We start from the raw sequence: 19,045 nt of genomic DNA on the forward strand, positions 1-19,045 counted from the left end.
AGCATACCTCCAACACAATGGAGCTATGATAAGTTTACAGTGCGTCTCCCATGAGACCAGTTTACCCTGAGACCATGACTGCCTCATGGGCCTACGTCTAGACACAACAAATGTCTGTTTACTCTTGCCATCTGAAAGTCTATGGCAAGCTGTTTGCATAAACATTCAATATCTTAGATTTTAGGACCTAAACATTTCCATATTTAGATAAGAAAACCTAAATGGTGCAATAACCTAAGCTTTGTTAGCCATTTAAGCCTCTGAAATAGATAAGTTTAGAAAGGTTAATAAGTGAGCAAAAAGGTTAATAAGTGAGCTAAAATGTGTGCTAACTAACTAGTACAGCCTAAAATGCACATATATTTACTAAGAAGGAATACGCATAATTTAATTCATGGAGTCTAACCTAAAATAAGCATTTCTAGCCATACTACTAAAAGAAGGAATCAAAATGTCAGCTAGTCCACTAGTGACCACAAGCAAACAGCTGGATTTCAAAGTTGATTTTATTGGAATTATGAAGCTGATGCATTTTTACTAAAAATATTAAAAGGTTAACTTGTAATCTAAAAAAAAAACAACCAAATAAATAACTTATTGGCTTGTAATACTACTTTGGTTCCATAAAGTCTAAAATGTACATTAGATAACTTGTGGAATCCTCTTGGCCATATTAGACAACGAGCCCATTAAAAAGCACTTATTTACTAATTAAATTGCAAAGTCGTTCTTCTTGATTAGAAGAGCATTAGTTGGACATGTAGCAACTTTTATGTCCCCTTATGTGATCTAAAAAAATAAAATAAAATAAATAAATCAGTTTAACAAGTGCACAAAAATTGTACAGTTGTTAACCTGTGCAGCCGTCAAATACTTCTTAGTTAACTTATAATGCTACATTTATTAAACAATATTGACTACTACAGTTAAAAAATGTGTGCTTATTAACAAGCTAAGGTTTTCTAGCAATACTAGTGGACTATTTCTTTTTAAAAAAGAAAACAGTGTTAATTTCATGTTCTATTACTCAAGTTTAGAGTTTGTCAGTCAACTATTTGGCAGAAAGGATTTAAAGACTATATTAGCTAAATAGAGCACCGTTATATGTGAATTATAGTTGACAGTGTTCTATTCCTCTGATGTAGGAAGGACAATTCAAGAGAGTTATGCAGGCTCTGCCAGTCGACCTGTTGAATATAGTTTGCACAGGTCAACCAGGGCTTGCATTTAAGGGATGCAAGAAAAACGGTAAGCAGAACATTATCTTAGTCTGAATTCGCTTCAGCTCCAACTTGTCGGAAAAAAATTGCTAATAGTAGGAAACGGTTTAACAAGAGCAACAAAAGATTGAGCCATTGTTGGCAAGTTTCTAATGGAGTAAAGAAAGCAGAAAAAAATGATAAATGACAAAGGATATGACACAAACAGAAACAACTCGCCATTATCAGTCATCCTGGAGCAGCCATGCATGAGCATGCTGTCCATGGATCAGACATGACGGATAAATAAAAATGGGTTTGCTCTGGAGACACTGGGGGGGATGGGGAGAACGGAAACTATTCAAGCGATGCAATCCTAACAAAAGGCCTGCAAGATGTAGAATTCCGTGCCGCAATCACTCACTCACAAGTATAAAGCCAGAAAGGAGTAAGAGGAGGAGTGCACAGATAAAGTGTTTGTGCGCTCCACTCTCCAAGTTTCCATGCAATTTAATGTTGTTTAAACAGCGACGGTCTGACTGACTCTCTGCTGCCCTTGGTGAAGATAAAAACAGAGCGGGAGTCATAATTAGTGCAACAGCTTCGCAAAGAACTTAATGCACACCTTCTCAAGGGATGCGCTGACAGATATATAGGGTGGGATCATCCAAAAAAGCGCCGCCGCACACGTGGAGTTCGGGAGACACGCTTTCACCGGCGCATCCAATCCAACAGCATTTCATCATGCGCTGTAATCCACCGCGTCTCATCAGAGCGAGGTAATTGAATTTTCCATTCTTTCATGAGTAGCAGCGACGTGTAACCGCAAAAACAGTGGGCCCTAATTAATAGTTTGTATGCGACAGACGCGTTGCAGCCAAACACCGGGTTCTCTCTCTCTCTCTCTGCCTTCCCAAACGCAGGGGACCCACATCTGCGAACACATCATGGAGAAGCAACGGCGGACCTCACAACTTCTGCTGGCCGCACGCACGCAGCCTCCCATTTGTGTTTCATTAAGCGCCTCAAATGCACAGCGGTTAGTCGTCACACAGACATCTTTTGAAGTGAATCGCAACAGAGACACATTTGTTTGGCTTGGTAATAAAAACAATATTCCAACGTGCATATCATAATTATCTCTCAGCTTTCACTGGCACCCCTCACTTTGAAGCCCGCCTCGTCTCTTTGCGCCTGTAAGGCCGCCGCTGTAAAGCTGCAGGCCGCTTCTGCTCCGAGCACAGCAATAAAAACCCTGATCAGAATCAGATGGGGGGGGGGGGGGGGGGGGGGCATATGAGCAGGGTAACATCACAGCTCTGAGTCTGTGGAAAGTCTTATCGCAGATCTTGGTGCGAACCTTCTTTTAACTTTCCCTCCAACCACAAACACTGCTTCGATTAGAACATGGCTGTAGATGTAGAGCCCTGATGTGGTGATGCATTACAGTGCTGTTTTTTTTCCCCCCTTAGGATCTGTAACTTTTATTTTTAATGCACGAGGAGTAACACAACTTTCAGGATCAATGTTTCCACCTAAGCAAAATCAAATCAAAAGTAAAATGCTTCTAGTAGGGGAAAATTAGAGCAGCTGCTGGGAATTGAACGTCGTTTTATGTGACTGATCAACAACACATGCAGTGAAGTTTTGTGAAGTGAAAGGATGCTTTTCAATTATTGTTTTTGTTTGTTTTGTTTTTACAACCACTTTGCACTAAAGAAAGTCTTTTGGGGTATAACTCTGCCAGCTTTTCAGACCAAGAAACTGACATGACTGTGTTCTTTGAAAAAAATGGCACTAGCTCAATCAGTCAGGATGGAACACAGCTGAAAAGCATTTCTGAAATCTTGCCATAGACACTTGTTTGTTTTTAGGATTGGACTTTGACTGGGCCATTCTAACAGATTAATTCCACTTTGAGCTGAATTCCTTCCTTTGTATATTTCATTCTGTGCTTGGGTTCATTGTCCCAATGAATGGTGAACTACCACTCCAGTCTCGCGTCTTTTACTGCTGACAGTAGGTCTCTTTGCGTTTGGATCTACCCTCCTTCCCCGTTCTTGTTGAACAGAAGCATCCCCACATACTTATGCTGCCTCTACCATGCTTCAAGCATGAGTATGGCAATGTTCTCCAAGTGATGTGATGCGTTTTTCTGCCACAAATTGTATTTTGCACATACAAAATTGCAGTTTTGGTCTCACTTGACCAAAGAAAATATATCTACATGTTTTATGGAAAACTCTATTCACAACTGAAACTGAAATAATAGTAGTATTCCCTGTTCAATTGCTTTTGCCTTGGTACTCCTCAATAAATACCTGTGCAATGTAGCACAAGATCAAAATTAAAAAAGGTATGACTACTTTTGCAATATACTCTGTATAGCTATCCCAGATGTAGTTCACATTTGAATTATTGCAACAATTGTTATATCGAATCAGTGGTTTAATGGAGATGCCCACTGGTTTCTGAAATCTCAATTGTGATACAGACAGAAACAAGGAAACAGTGATGTCTCCCATCTAAACAACCTATAGCAACATAATGCATCTATTCATACAAGACCTCTATCTGTAGCTCTAGATAACGGCACCGTATCTTCAGATTACATACTTGGCTTCCTATCTGCCATCTCCTGCTTCTCTCTGGCTACAGTGCCACAATACAGCACCACTGTATCCATTCAGCACTCCTCCATGGAGTTTATCGTCGCCGTTAATCTGTGGTGAATAATCAGACGGGATGTGCTGGCTGGTACTAGGCCACGTGAAGCAAAGTGTTGCCCATAGGTAATTGCTTCCAGTAAAATCACAGCAACTTGGATCTGAATTAATGCATCCGTCTGCAGCATGCAGACTTTTTACTGGCGTCAAATTGGCTTCTAGTAATAGGGAAGGCTCTTTCCACTGACAGGCTGGCAAAACCGTCAGAGGTGAGCCCGACCCTTTCCTGCAGGCACCTCAAGTGACAGATTTAGAGTTAAAGCAGCTTTCACCCCTGAAATATAGCACCATATCTGTCTGCTTCGATACACCTCCTCTCTTCCCCTCAATGCGTCATGAAGGTGATGTTTTGTTTGTGTCAGTTTACACCGTTTCCACGGTAAATGCTGTGCTTTATGTTGTTGGGCAACGATAAAGAAGGTGGTGGAGACGAGGGAATGTACGTGCGGCATCAAAACATACAAAAAAAATAAAACAGCCCTCTCTCATCTGCAGCCGAGCATGAACACACAGACATATTTTAAATGTAGATGAAGTTAATTATCCACAACAGGAACAACTAGCAGTCCTCTTAACAACTGTATGTAAAGTGGGTTCAGATTTAATGTAAAACTTGCAATTTATTACACTACAATGTTTTAAATCAAAATAAATATAATGGCAAATATCTACATGGCTGGAACATTTTTATAGTACCATCAAAAACATCAATGCACTACACAGGGATTTATCTTAATACAAGGAGGAGGGTATAATTATTATAAAGGAAGAAAAACTTACAAATAAAAATCTGCAAAGGTTGGAATCCATTTCAGATACCCGCTAAATAAAACCGTCAGCTGCCTTCAAAAATAATCTAATTTGTAAGTAGTTATGTATAATGTGGTTATAGATCAGGGATAAAGATGTGGAGAAGATAATAAAATAGCATTCCAAGCTTGGAACAGGTTACAGAGCACTGCTCAATCCATCATAGTCAGAAAATAGAAAAAGAATGGCAGAACTTAACCTACTAAGTCACGGTCATTTATCTAAAGCAGGCTTCTGCAACTTTTACAGCCATTATACTAAACACATTTTGTCTAGAGCCACACAAACTCAGTGACCTCACACTAAACTTTATGCTGTTTTAAAAGTACTTCATCATATTTAAACATCTAAAAAACAGAACTAGAATTTCATTCCCGATACTCTTTGGGTTTTAAAGCCAATACGTCTTTATGATGCAGGAATGGCAATGTTATTTAAATAAGAATCACTGGTTTCAGTGTAGGGATGCTTTAAGAGTGACATGTTGTCATGAGCTGAAGTTGGTAGGGTTCGTTTCTGTGTTTCCACGTCTGATGATTTCCTTGTTTATGACTTAATTCTTTCTTATTAAGTCAATCATTGTGCCTCATTTAGTAGTTCTTGCTTTTCCATTAGATCAGAGTTTTTTCCTTGGTTATTTCTCCCTGAGGTCCTTTCATGTTATTTAACCTCTTTCTTTCAGCCTTCCATACTAGTCTCCTCATAGCAAAACCCTGTTTACCAATCAGCCACCTGTCAATAAATCAAGCTTTCCAGTATTTAAGCTTCACACTGCTAGATTTGCCTGTTTTGTTCCAGTCGCCCTGCCATTGCCTGTTATGTTCTCGGTTGTTCTGCCCACAGTTTCTTGCCAGTTTTCCTTCCATAGCCATCTGTAAATTTTTGTATTCGTTTCATTAAATCTCTTGAATACATCTCTGCCTCTGATTTTGCCTGCAGTTTGGCAAAGTCAAACTGCAACAATTCTGCATTATGACTCATAGCTACGGCGCAAGTAGTTGTCCCCGATCTAAACCAAAACTAGGTAAGGAGAGCAATAAGCGGAGCAAAGAAGCAGAAGGTAAATATTGAGGAGCTGCACAAATCCACAGCTCAGGTGAAAGAATTTCTCAACAGGAAACCTAAACCCACTCTCTGTGAAAAAAAAGGCAGTTATTGAGTCATAGGATCTCCTATATTGCAGTTTTACTCTCTACCTGCCAGTCCTTTACCAAGGTAGTGTACTTTCAAGTAACTCATCAGGTTTTCAGAACCTTCATGTCCAATTATAAAATCACACTCTGAAGCAACGTGACCAATGATATAACATGGATCACCTTTCAGTTAAACATTCAGCAGGGTAAAATAAAGATCGCAAAGAGGAAAGAAAAGAAGCTCACTTTCCCTTTTCAACGCAAAGACTCCGCTATTAAATTGCACTGCACTGCAGGCAGCACTCGATCGGGGAGCGATATAACACACTTAACAAAAGGGCTATACACAGGTAACGTAACTCATCCGTCAGTCACCGTGTCACTCGGTGCGCGTATCAAAGATCAGACGGCAGCTTTATCTCGTTCTCATCTTGTCTCCATCAAATCTTCGCTGCTGCTCTTACAGCGTCTACTCGCGTTTCAGGATTTATGCCAGAGTGAGTTAACACACTGACAGAGGTCGGGCTGGCTCATGCAGGGAGGTCTGATGGCTGTCCCATAATGTTGTTTGAGCTCTGCTCCTCTCTGGAACAATGGGAGTGTGTACATGAGATCAGATCTTTTTGAAATCCTTCACTGCATGATTTTTCTTCAAGCAGAGAGGCTCGACACAGATAAAAGCTCGACATTCTCTGCAGGGTTTGCGCTGGTGGATAATGTTTTTTGAATGGCTCTAAGAATGCATTAAAAGTAATATTTACTGATGTAGATTTTGAGGATCTTGACGAGGTGGAGTGAATCCTACAGCAACTTTCCAGCAGGGAGCAGGCAAACTCATTGACATTGACTTTTCCATTAAAAAACCTCACTGCAAGGCCAAAATCTGGGCGTTTCTTCCCACAATCCCAACTTCCAGAAGATAAGTTTATAACTGGGGTCTCATGGCCACCCTGAAAAAGCTAGAATCTTGTCATTATCCAATGTTTCTACAAGAACATATGAGCCATATTAATTTCCAGTATAGCTTTGACTGCGGTTAATGCTAAATGCAGACTTAACGAAAAGGAAGAAGTGGTACCTGAGGGAAACTGGAGTATCAATAAGAGCTCCAATTATTTTTCTCCTTGGAAAAATCTGAACAAAGCAAATCATGCCTTTACTTTTAGAGCTGTAATAAAGTGAGAAAACTTTGGCAAGCTTCGCTGTACAATCTTTCCAAGAGAATCTTATTATCCCATAAATCTAAATTTAGAGATCAGGGAAAAAACACACACCCAGTATGGAAAACACTTAATACACGGAAATGGTGATTACTATACTTATTTCTTTTGAAACTTTTTTTTTCATTACACAATGTATAATCTCTGGGTGTGTCTCCGTCTCTCCCTAGGGTCAACAAGTGGGACTTTTCTGCCACCTAGTGGCCATCTGGAAGTGCATTTACTGCTCGTCTTGGCTCCGACTTTCCTTCTCAGAAAACCCTGGCTGGTCGCAGCCACAACAGAGAAATATTTTATTTCTTACCATTATGACTGCTCTTGTTCCTCTGATCTCTCCGTGTGCGGCAATAGTTAGATTAATGCCATTCCAGTGAGATGCTGTGCCAATTAACAGTAGACCACAGAAACACGATACAGACTATTTGAGTTTATGGCTTTGTTTAATCTACAAAAACATAACAAAAAGAGCACATTAATTTTGCTGGATAAAGTCTAATTGAATCAGCCGATGCAGTGGTAAAATCAACGCAACTATCAGAAACTGTGATGGAATATTTCCGCCACTAGGTGTCAGTCTAAGCAAAAGTTTAAAGCCTCCAACCAATTTTGATTCTGAACGAACAATTTTCTTATCAGAGGACCTCCATACAGCCATCAGTCACTGGGAAAGCACTAATAGATGTATTTGCAATTATTTATACCAATTTTCACCTGAGCAGCAAAATATGCCCAACATGAATGTGTTGGCCTCTGGTGGGAGTCAACACACCCTGGAAAAAAAATTTAAAATTGGTATAAGAATTATTTACTTAAACCGATTAGAAAAAAAAAAAGTCAAAGTGTATAAAGCAAATGCCAAATTTAATTATTTTGCAAAATGAAGCTAGAAGTATTAAAATGTGGATGTTGGTGAACTTATTATTGTTTGAGGATAGAGTGTCTTAAAAAAAAATTGAGCAAAGCTTCAGCAAAAGCTGTGGCACACATCCTTCCATATTCACAGGCAGATTTTTATTAAGTCGGTGTGTGAATTTGTGCTTAAATGGGTTCCTTTCCTTTTGGCTTCTCTTCAAAATGGGAAAGACAAGAGAATGTGCTATTCACCGAAGAAGGATTGGCAATAATTGTCATGAATAATGAAACAGCAACAAGAAAGTGGCTGCATGTCTAAACATGATTGTATTTTCAGGTGGAACAGCTAAAGATGAGTACATCTGAAACCATTAAAACAGGTTTATTTTTATTTTTTCACCCAGGACTGTGAGAGATTTTACAAAAAGGAAAAAAGCCCTTGGTTAGATAACTGATGAAATTTTCAGTGCAAGAATACTGTGAAAAAAACAAATGTTTTTTTGAAATGAGCTTAAATAAGTTAAATAGAGGTCCCAGTAACTGTGCAGGGTGCTATATTTGAACCAGACCACTTTTGAGAAGTCGAGTAAATGTTTTAAGCTGCCTGTTGACAGCAGAAGAACAATCCACTTATCAAGTTAATATAAAAAGCTTACATTCTGTCAATGCTTTAGCTTCCAACACTTGGAAAACACTCCAAGTTTACATGCTGAAAACTTCTTGAACAAGTTGCCGAATACTACATTGTTCTTTGTGTTTACCAGCTGTAGCACACACCAAAATACATTTGTTAAATAACCATCATGTAAGCCCAGCCTGCTGGGTTATCTTTTGTTTTCAAACCGACAAGCTTTTGCGAGATCTACAGTAATGCATTCTGCAGACTCGGAGGCAGTAAACACAGAAGACAGAATCTCCAGATAGAAGGCCTCGACAGAGGATCACGATTGACCTTGCTACATTGTTTCATCTGAATTACAACCCTGGACAATAGCGTAAAAGACATGAGAGAATATGGCTGAGAAGAAGAATTATGATCACCACGAGCTATCACAGACCACCAACATCTCGTTTTATAGTTATATCCATCACTGCGATGTACCGCTGTCCTGGGCTTTGAATGTATATACAGATGAGACCTTGATGCTCTGACCTGTGAAGAGTTCCTTCACTGAAAGCTATTACCCAGTTACTGACCGTCACAAGAAGAAGACACTCTGTACAGATGGGATCTATTTTTCTTTTTACCTTTTTGGTAAAAAAAATTAAAAAATCAAAATCAAAATTCTAGAGGTATGCCTCAAAAATTTTAATATAATTCAAAAGTATTTTTAGGTTTTTATCATCTGTAAGTAATTTTAGTCACCCTATTTACAAAAAAAAGGACTTGAAATGTTTCACTATGTGTAATTAATCTGTATAATAAAGTTGTTTTGTTTCCTGAAACAAGTGACAAAAAGAAAAAATTCACTTTTTAACACTAATTATTTGAGATGTACCTGCATGTGTGATGAAACATTAACACTCCATCCAAAATGTGGTAAATGTGAAATAGTTGAGGGGTATGAAACATTTTTCAAGGTACTGTAAAATGTGTACAGATAGCCATCTTGTCTGCAAAGGTTGTTTATTAAAGTTGGCAATTGTTTAAATTCTATTTTATTGTAAACATAATTATCTAGCATTTCAATTTAAACAAACCACATATTAACAGTGTAATGTTTTTTTTTTTTTTTTTTTTTTCTGTAAACGCCTCTCTGTACAACCTGCATGCGTTTTGTGTCACATCAATAAAAGAATGCAACTGTCTGGCAAACAGATCCCACTAACAAGCAGGAAACCCTTGACCAAAGTACAGAAACCGAAGGGATACATAGATTGTGTTTTACCATTTAACAATAACTCAGACTGTTTGATAGGCACTGAGACAGTATAATTGGAGCATATGTTAGACACAGAGAAAGTGCGCTGGTGGTTCCTCAAAGTAGCTCTGTATGTCAGCCATTTCTCTGCTAACCTTTGTGACAGTCTGCATAAACACTGAAATTCCCCAGTGAGCAACGACAGACTATTAGTTACGCTTTAAACTGATCTTTTTGCCACCTGCTGCTTTTCGTGCATATGTATGCTCTTTTTTTAATTGAGAGATTCACCCCTGCTGATTCAGATTGAACAAAAAAAAAAAATCTGAGCTTCAGCTCATTAAGTATTTCAAGCACTAGATACAGTTTGTTATCAGGCATTGGATTCATGTGTTGCACAAACAGAATGACAAGCACCTTTCATTGAACCAGGGAGAAGCTAAGTTTAATGTCAGATGCTCTTTCCATCAATCATTAGTCAGGGGTTGGTGGCAGGACTAAATAAAGGAATATATGAGCTATATCAAAAAGAGTGATGATCTAGTTGTCATGTGTAGTAGGATAACTTGGCACCAGACACCACTTGACAGCATGTAAACGACACCTATGCATATTGCTGCTTTGTTTACTAGTTTTTTTGCATGCAGGCATGCATTTCTGCAAAACTCTTAATTCACACCAGAAGATTTTAATAAAGAGTAGAGCTGGACTTTGACTTTTCCATTGTAATTATTTTCCCTTTTTAGTCAACCTATTCTAGATTTGGTTCTGTTTTATGACCTACTTCTGGCCCAACCTCAGCCCATCAGATGCCCTCACAATTAACAAGTGGTGAATCTTTGACAGTAAACTTATGGATTTCAAACTATTTGGACATTCACTCAAATTTAAATTGTATGTAGACAGGATCATGTAAAAGAGGACTTAACAAAAATTATATAGATAATAACTAAACACAACAAAAACTACAAGTACAGAATAACGTGATTAGTTGGACCAGGAACAAGTTTATCACACTGATATAGAACAGTCACTGGGAGCTTTATGCATCTGAGGAAAATAAACAGACTGACACAGAGATAAGCTAAATAGAGCTACAACTAATTCAAAATAAATTAAAAAAAAATACAAAAATTATATAACAGAGGAAAACAACTGAAAACATAAGAACCAGAAACATTTTGCCAACAAATAACTTTAAATCTATTGCAGTTTTGAAAGCAGTGCATTGCTGTGACATTACCCAGAAGTTCCATGGCATCATCTTCGTCCTCAATCTCTTCTTCTACGACAGAGGAAGCGGGACTGTTGACGGAATCAAAGGAGTCCTGGGACAACATGGCTGCCAAGAGCTTCTTATGATGTTGCTGCTGCTCCTTTAGCCCTTTGCTTTTTGTTTCCATCTTCAAGCTACAGACAGAAAAAAAAATAGCAAATACCCTTAGAATTACACCAAAATAACATGATTTCTAGAAAAAATATTTAGAAGTTGAGTTGGTTGTTTTTGTGATGCTAGAAAGTTCTATCAGCATAATCCTATGCATCTGTAATCTATCGGGCGTATGGCTCTGCCAAGTCAGCATTTCTTATAAACAAAATGTTGCTTTTGCCTGGCTTGGGTTCAGATTTATATGACTGCAGTCTTTGCTTAGTAGACATTAAATAAATTCAGGTGTCACAAAGGTGGATTGCAACTTCTTATAAATGGCTTGTGGAGAGAAGATAAGATGAGATGATTGTGCAAGTGGTGCAGGCACTGACAACTAAGAAACAAAACTTTCAAACGGGAAGTCAAGCTGAAGTTTTATGCTGAATGCGCAATGCTGCACTGTTTAGTCAACACCAGAAAATCAGTGGCACCTCCAATATTGTGTTTAAGAATAAGCATTAAGAAGCCAGAAAACAAAATTGCAACGAATATCACTCATCTTAAATTAATTACTGCAACAGTAATAAATTTACTGTTAATTACTGTAAAAAAACCCTAGGGTATCTAGGGTTTTTAGATACCCTAGTATCTAAAAAGTCATACTGTTGAACCCCAACTAAAACTAAGAAAGTAGAGCACATAAACCAGTTCCAATGTCCTTACAGTGGATCCAGGTAGCCCATTCATGATAGTATACTATTGTTTCAATATTTAATCTAAGTTTTAATTTCTCATTCCTGGTTCATTTTTAATCCATGGCTCACGTTCATCATCCTGAGAGGCTGCAGCTTTGGAAATTTACCAGTATCCACAGAATTAATCTTCCTCTGTGTCTCCTTTTGCTGAAGCACAACAAGTCAAAGGATTTACATTTTTTTCCCACCATTTTTGCTTAAAATATTTTTTCTACTTCTCATTTAAAGCGTATTTATCGCTGACAAATCCAAATCAATCTTCTTTTACAATAAACTCTTTGTAGAACTAGCTTCTGCATTACACTGTGAAAATGTATTTCTATCTCCATCTGGATGAGGGTTGTGGATCACAGCCCTGCAAAAATATTCATTAGATCCTAATCTTCATTTAATGACTTCTATTTACAGCTAATAAAAAGGGGTCAAAGGATGACTGATGCTGTACTTTGTCATACTCGCTGTGTGGTAGTTGTGCTAATTAAATTGGTTTAGCTTGATTCTGTACGCCATTAACCACAGATGTTTTATCTGCTTAAACTCGAGGACAAAGAATTACCACTGGAGACAAAAAGCACACAGGAAAATAGGTCAGTGTAAGTGATCAGCACTTTATTATTTCAGTTTATTTGTGTGTGCAGTTAAATACTTTCTCTGGGTCTTTTCAAATTACAGAAGCTCAACTTTAACGGTTTGAATCTCTAATTATAACATAAAGTTCGAAAACAAGATTATCTGTTCTTACAACTTTGAAGTATAAATATATTTAAAGACAACCATGTGTGCTGCTGTTACACATTAAATGAGAAAATCTCAATACAAATACAATTTAAATCTTTATAAATGTTTTTGTTGAGTTGTCAGTGTTGCCTGCTATCAGAGTGGTTCTCATTCCTATACCTCAGGGCATAAAATCCTTCATATTGGCCCCGAGCACTTTTGCTCCAGAACACCCAATTCAGATCCTTGCATTACCTTCATAACATGCCAACAAGTGTGGAAACCTGTTAATCACCCACTCAAATAAATAAGGTGTGTCAAAAGGGAAAATCTTACAATATCCTTAGCCCCAGGATATGAGGTTCTATCATAAACATTACCAACAGATGAGCTTCAATAAAAGGCTAAGTGTAAAAGGTTAGAGGCATTAAAGAAATGTGATTAGGCTCAGCTGGCATTTTCAGAATATGGCATTGATGGTTTTCCATGGGTCTCAAAGTGATCCCACACACTCTCCCATGTCCACTTCCAATTAAATCAAGTGATTTCCCCATACAATCCACCTGTACAGTATCGTATTGGGATAACCAGTATCTGTGTCAGCCGAGGCCTGTGCCTGATGTGTGGTTTTATATTTTTCCCTGTTTTAATTAGTCATACCAGCCATACGATACACATTGCAAATTGACTCATGCAAAAATACTAAGATCCAAACTAAGACTCATTTTTGAGCGTCTCTCCTGAACTTTAGCCACTTTCTTATCAGAACTAACTGACAATTACCAAGCCTTTGTTTCACACAAACCTGCTTGAATGATGACCAATGTGCTAAAATATTTATCAAATATAAATTCATAAATTGACTTTTTGTACCATTTGAGAATCATGTTGGGCCTTGTTTCAAATAGAAAAGAGGGAAACAAAAGCAGGCCTGTGCACACTAAAATGGATGTATTCATTCATTCCTGTAGGGGAAAGCAGATATTTTTAGACTGAATAGTTTGCAAGCATAATGACATGAAGAAAGAAAGAGAAAAAAGAAAACATGTTATTTCTCCCCCATAAAAAATATTTCTGGCTCTTTATCCATATTTTTATAGAAGCATCCATAAACAAAGGTGTTGTGTCGATTAAATTTTAATAATGTTACGTCATAAAAGATGGTTAGGTTAACCAATTTCTCCAAATTATGCTTAAATGTGAGTTTATGTATGCAGGGTTTTTGTTGTATGAGTCTGTGTCTGTCGCCCAATGACCACTGGAGAAGTATTATTGACATCGCTTAATGTTTTAATATTTCATGTTTCTAAAAAGGAAATATGAAAATGAAAGGTGCTTTAATTTGTTTTTTAAATACATTTTTTAAAAAGGTGCAAATATGTATGTGGCCTTTTAGGAAAGTATTCTGTAAATTCACAAGAGCTTTGCACTTCCTGACGTGGACTACTTTCAGTAACAAATAAAATGATGAATTCCTGAAAGAAAATATCGAGCTATTAGTTTTTCATCTGAAGCTGAAAAACTTCAGTTCTGCAAATAGGGTAGGCTGCAGAATTGTGACTAAAGCACATCACCAAGTTCATTTTGGAATGGTTAAAAAAAAGTTTTAAAAAGTCTAATCAAAGTCTAGCATTAATTGGCTAGAATTTAAATAAATTTAGGTTTTAAAAGCTTCATTAATGAAAAAATCATCACCTCCAGAGTGCTTTCTGTCACAACTCAGGCTATTTTCATCTGATATTGAAATTTGATCGTGTTTGATGATCTGAAGCATGTGAGAGTGAGAGAAAGAAAAAACAGGACTGAACAGTGAGAGAGTGCATACCGAACCCAAATTGTCCCAATATAAATAAAATGAATTAAAAAAGTAGCTTTCGAAAAGTTCAATGCAGATATCTTTTGCAGTAGAGGATACTTATAGTACCAGAGACAAATTCCATTGGCATTGAGGGCAGAGAAATGAGGTTAGCTTTAATGTGAAATTGGGTTGAGGCAATATCCTGGCCGGCATGTTGGAGCGGGTCTTTGAAATGGGATTATCAGAGCCATTCAGATGGGCATTCCTCAGGCTGGCACAATGATAAGACTACCTCCTGATGTTTAAATAACCATCAGCTCACTGAACTTTATAAAGTTTTCTGCTACTTTTTCCCTCCACACAGATCAGGTCACTAACCTTCGAACAGGGCTGTTCTCTCCGCTCCAGCACACTTCGGTTTTAGCTCGAGGGACAGGAGGGTGCAGCATCTCAGCAGCCAGCGGGTCTGCGTCGTTGTCCTCGCGGCCGACCCACTCGCCCACCACCCGGGGACGCAGAACTGCGTTGTACCCCAGAAAATGCTGAAATGGCAACAGACGTGCATAGAACTGCTAGAAACTCAGCAACAATTCAGTTTTAAAAACACATCCCACAGCCAGATTTCTGTCCCAAAGACAGAAACATTTAACTCTATAAAGAGGAAACTGCTTATTCACTATATTTTCTATGTATTCCCTTCAATATGTGCTGGAAATGTAGTGTCCCATTTAACAGAATGTGCTAGTCAGAATATGCTGTGTTTTTCATCACAAGCCATAGCTTCCAAATGGAGCCGCTCCAGCCTGGGCGGCTGCTGCTGCACTATTGTTTTGGGAGAAAATTGAACAAAGGCAGGACTCAGGGAAAAGTTTCTGGGTGAGAAGCACAGCAAAGTGGCAGACAGTAATGTAGGACATGCTTACTGGGATATTGCCCTCATATACAGTAAAGCCCAAAAGGATTTATACCTCTGGCAGATTTAGATTTCCAAATGGTTGTCATTCAAACCGGAAGTTCGAATGACAATGTCATGTAAACAATCAAAGACCATGGTCTTGAAAACTATTATGCATCTGTTTTACTTATACTAGTAAATGACATGTCCAAATTAGTTCCATTAATAAATAACGGAAATGGTATTTCAGCAACCAATCTTTCTTCAAATGGTGAAGAGCCTTCTGAATTTTTCTGCTGGTATTGTGACGATTTATCTTTCATGGAGAGCTCAAATTCTTTGAGGTTGCAAGATCTCCTTGCCATCACCCTAATCTTCAGCTAACTTTCTATTAGACTCAAGTCGATATTGTAGTTGGAACACTCCAAAAAATTAATATGGCTTCCAGTCAGAAGAAACTGACTGGAAGCCATATTAAAAAATTAAAATTCAAAGATTAATTTAAATTCAAGTCTACAGATTATGAATAATGTTGGGCTCAACTATTCATCAGGCAAAAAAAAAAAAACTCTGGTATTCTATTATGATACTTAATCTTATTTTAATACGTATTTAATTGAATATCATGACATGCTGTCTAGCAATATTTAGCTGTTTAATATTTGCTTACCTGGTCAAGCTCATCAGAGATGGCAATGCCTGCAAAGAAAATAGCTGAATTTAACACCTCAGGGACTCAAAAAAGCAGTTTTAAAGCAGTTTTGTCTTCCTAAGAGCTTTTAAGACCCACTGTTATTATGTAGTATGTTTACAATACAGTGCTATTACTTGAGCAAATATCTAAAACATTAATTTTGTTATTATTATAGTATACAGTACATTTTATGGTAACCCAGATTAGTCAACTTCTGCTTGAAATTTTAAATTACACTATAAAACTGCAAAATGAAAAACCCTAGAATATATATTATCTCTCATATTCATGCAGAAATATGTAAAAATAAATGATTCAGAAACTTTCAAGCAGAACTGTGTGTATATTGGCATAAGAGTCGGCTGGGTACGACACACATGCAATCTGCTGATGTGCAGTCACTCACTTCGTGACAGACTCTCCAGGGCTTTGCCAAGCTTTTTGCTCTCCTGCAAGATGTGGCTGAGCTCATCAAAGTCCCGGCTCTCCCTCCAGTCCCAGGACGGGTACTCCACTGATCGCGGCACTGGAAATCACAAACAGAAAACAGACAGGGTGGCTTCCTCTAGGAAAGAAAGTTGTTGTTTTGTCCTCAAAGATAAAAGCCCTCAAACTAAATGCCTTGCTGGAGTATTCAGCCTTAAACCTTACACAGTTTGCCATAGTATGACCACTATCTTCAATGTATTTTATTGCCATTTTATTGCATTTGTATTTAGCCCCTCTGTTAATATACTGTGGAACTACTTTTACTAAACCCTTCTGCCCCATCTCTTTGTTCCTGTCTAACTAAAGCATCCCCACAGCATGATGCTTGCATGTTTCAAGGTGGTCATGGTAGGTTGAGAGTAATATGCGGAGTCAGAAATCTTCAGTTCCTCTGAAATGAAATTGCTTAGAATATTTCCTGCTAAAAAAAACACATCCAAACAACATGATGCTGCTACCACCGTTCTTCAAACTAGGCATGTCGCCTTCTGGGTGATATGTAATGTTAGTTTTCCACCTTACAGAAAACTATAAAAACTATAAAAGTAGTTCTCTGACTGTGACAGCAAGATTATGTGAAATGGAGCACTGGCAGAAAAGTCATCACTTTAGTTCCAGAGGGACTGATCATTCTGGTTTGAGGCCAGGTGACAGATGCCATTACTGTCTTAGGAACTCAGGAAATGACCTACATGCTGCAAGGAGATCCTGCACCAGCAGCTTTTAAAAGACAGGTAATTTATAAACCGTTTAAAACAAACAATAACAATGAAAGGGAAAGAGCAACAGTCTTTCACAGATCCTCCAGATCTGTGAACTGTGCTCACACACAGTTCTGTTTGAAAAAACATTGAAATGCAAATGCTTATCAAGCCACCAGAAATTTCTTTTGTTGCCACAAAACCCCTAAACCACATTAGAATGAATTAATGAGTGTGTAAATAAAAACCTGCACAAAGTAAGCAACAGCCAGCAATCACAAATTTAGTCCATAGTGTATATCTGAAAGCAGAGCTGCAACAGTCTGTTGTCCTCTGCTCTTGTTTACCCTGACGAAGCTGCAAGGTGTTAAAATAACTGTAAGCACAGAGCAAATGCTTCTGGCAAATCCAGGCTGGAGGGGGAAAAATATTTCATTAGCTTTGAGAAAAAAATTGGCTGTTCTGTGCTCTCCTCTGTTATACTGCAGAAACAAAGGATTGCGCTGACTCTTAATAGCTTACATCAGAGAAGTGAGCATGTGAGGCATAAACCCACATGAGGCATTTGGTGTTGCTGCAGTTTGCTACTCTTTATCGCCCTACTGATCTGTTCTCTCCTTGGAGTTCCTACAGTTCTCATGCTAAATTTATAGATTTTTTTCCACACTCAACTTCCAGGCTCTAAGTTCTTCACTTTGGAATTTAAAGAGCTCATGATTAATTAAAGGTAGATACATGTAGAGGATAGGAAGATAAAAATGAAGGAAAGATAGAACTCAAGACAGGAAAGACATAAGAGCAATGAAGGAAAGGACAGAATCAAGGAAGGGAGGAAGAAAACAAGGAAGAAGTAGTGACACCAGGACATAAAAAAAAGGAAATAAATTGGAAAGTAGTAACCCATGAAGCAGGGATGTCCAAAATGTGCCCTGGGAGTCATGTGCAACTTCTGGACTGATTTTGAGTGGCCTTGAACCACAATTTATAAATAATTCAAATTTGGCCTCGAAGCACAAGGGGCTGATGCAGATGGAGAGCATTTTTTTTATAATCTGGAAAAAGGTTGTTTTGCCAACAAATTAAAATCATATCACAATAAAAAGTTATGTAAAAAAAAAACAAAGAATCAGTCCTTCAATACCCACATTTTTCACCTTATCTTTAATTTCATAGTTAATAAGACTGCATTTGTCAAGTGACTTTTACTCAACAGCGAACTTGGAGCAACAGTTTAGTTTCAATCAATTTTGTGTTAAAAACAGCATTTACAAGAAAGACTTGCCCTAGTCGCGCTGTCAATCCTGAGAATATACTGCTAGAAGGAATTTGCAAACTGCATTTCTTTTTTTTATAAAACAGATATGCAAACCCATTTTACATTTTTGATCTACAATATTTTACACAGCCCACAATTAGTTTCTAAGTCAATTGTTGAGCAGGTAAAAAAAAAAAAGAAAAGAATTGACATTTTCAGGCCTGTGAGGAGTTTTGACTTGACTCTTGCTCCTGTGTGGGAGGTCGGACAGGCGAGTGTAAAGAAGAAATCAGGAATTTCATTTGTGTGCAAATTTCCTCAAACAAAACAATTTCAAAACAATTGTTTGCCGTTATTCTTTTAAATTTTCACACTGCACCGACTTTCTGTAAAAAAAATAAATAAAAAATGGACCTGAGAATAGAGTCTGACAACACAACAATTTCCAATACTCTTATGTTGTTTTTAAACACTGGAACACACTGACATCATATCTCTGACTGTTTAACCCCCATTTCTATATAAACATTTTCATGAGCTCCATGTGCTCAGGCTCCTCCTATGCATGCA

The 19,045-nt window shown here is 37.8% G+C and overlaps 1 protein-coding gene across 1 annotated transcript in view; it reads right to left on the reverse strand.

Annotated features, from left to right (window-relative positions):
- Window positions 1-19,045, reverse strand: part of cunh8orf34 (chromosome unknown C8orf34 homolog) — a 71,393-nt gene that overhangs the window by 35,510 nt on the left and 16,838 nt on the right. The window contains exons 4-7 of the mRNA XM_055037188.1: window positions 16,437-16,556; window positions 16,007-16,035; window positions 14,820-14,983; window positions 11,046-11,212 (exon numbers count right to left, since the gene is read on the reverse strand). Coding sequence (XP_054893163.1) covers window positions 11,046-11,212; window positions 14,820-14,983; window positions 16,007-16,035; window positions 16,437-16,556 — 480 coding nt within the window. The remainder of the gene's footprint in view (window positions 1-11,045; window positions 11,213-14,819; window positions 14,984-16,006; window positions 16,036-16,436; window positions 16,557-19,045) is intronic.

Source organism: Poeciliopsis prolifica, unplaced genomic scaffold (genome assembly GCF_027474105.1).
Source record: "Poeciliopsis prolifica strain line A6 unplaced genomic scaffold, Auburn_PproV2 SCAFFOLD012, whole genome shotgun sequence".
NCBI classification, from domain to species: domain Eukaryota; kingdom Metazoa; phylum Chordata; class Actinopteri; order Cyprinodontiformes; family Poeciliidae; genus Poeciliopsis; species Poeciliopsis prolifica.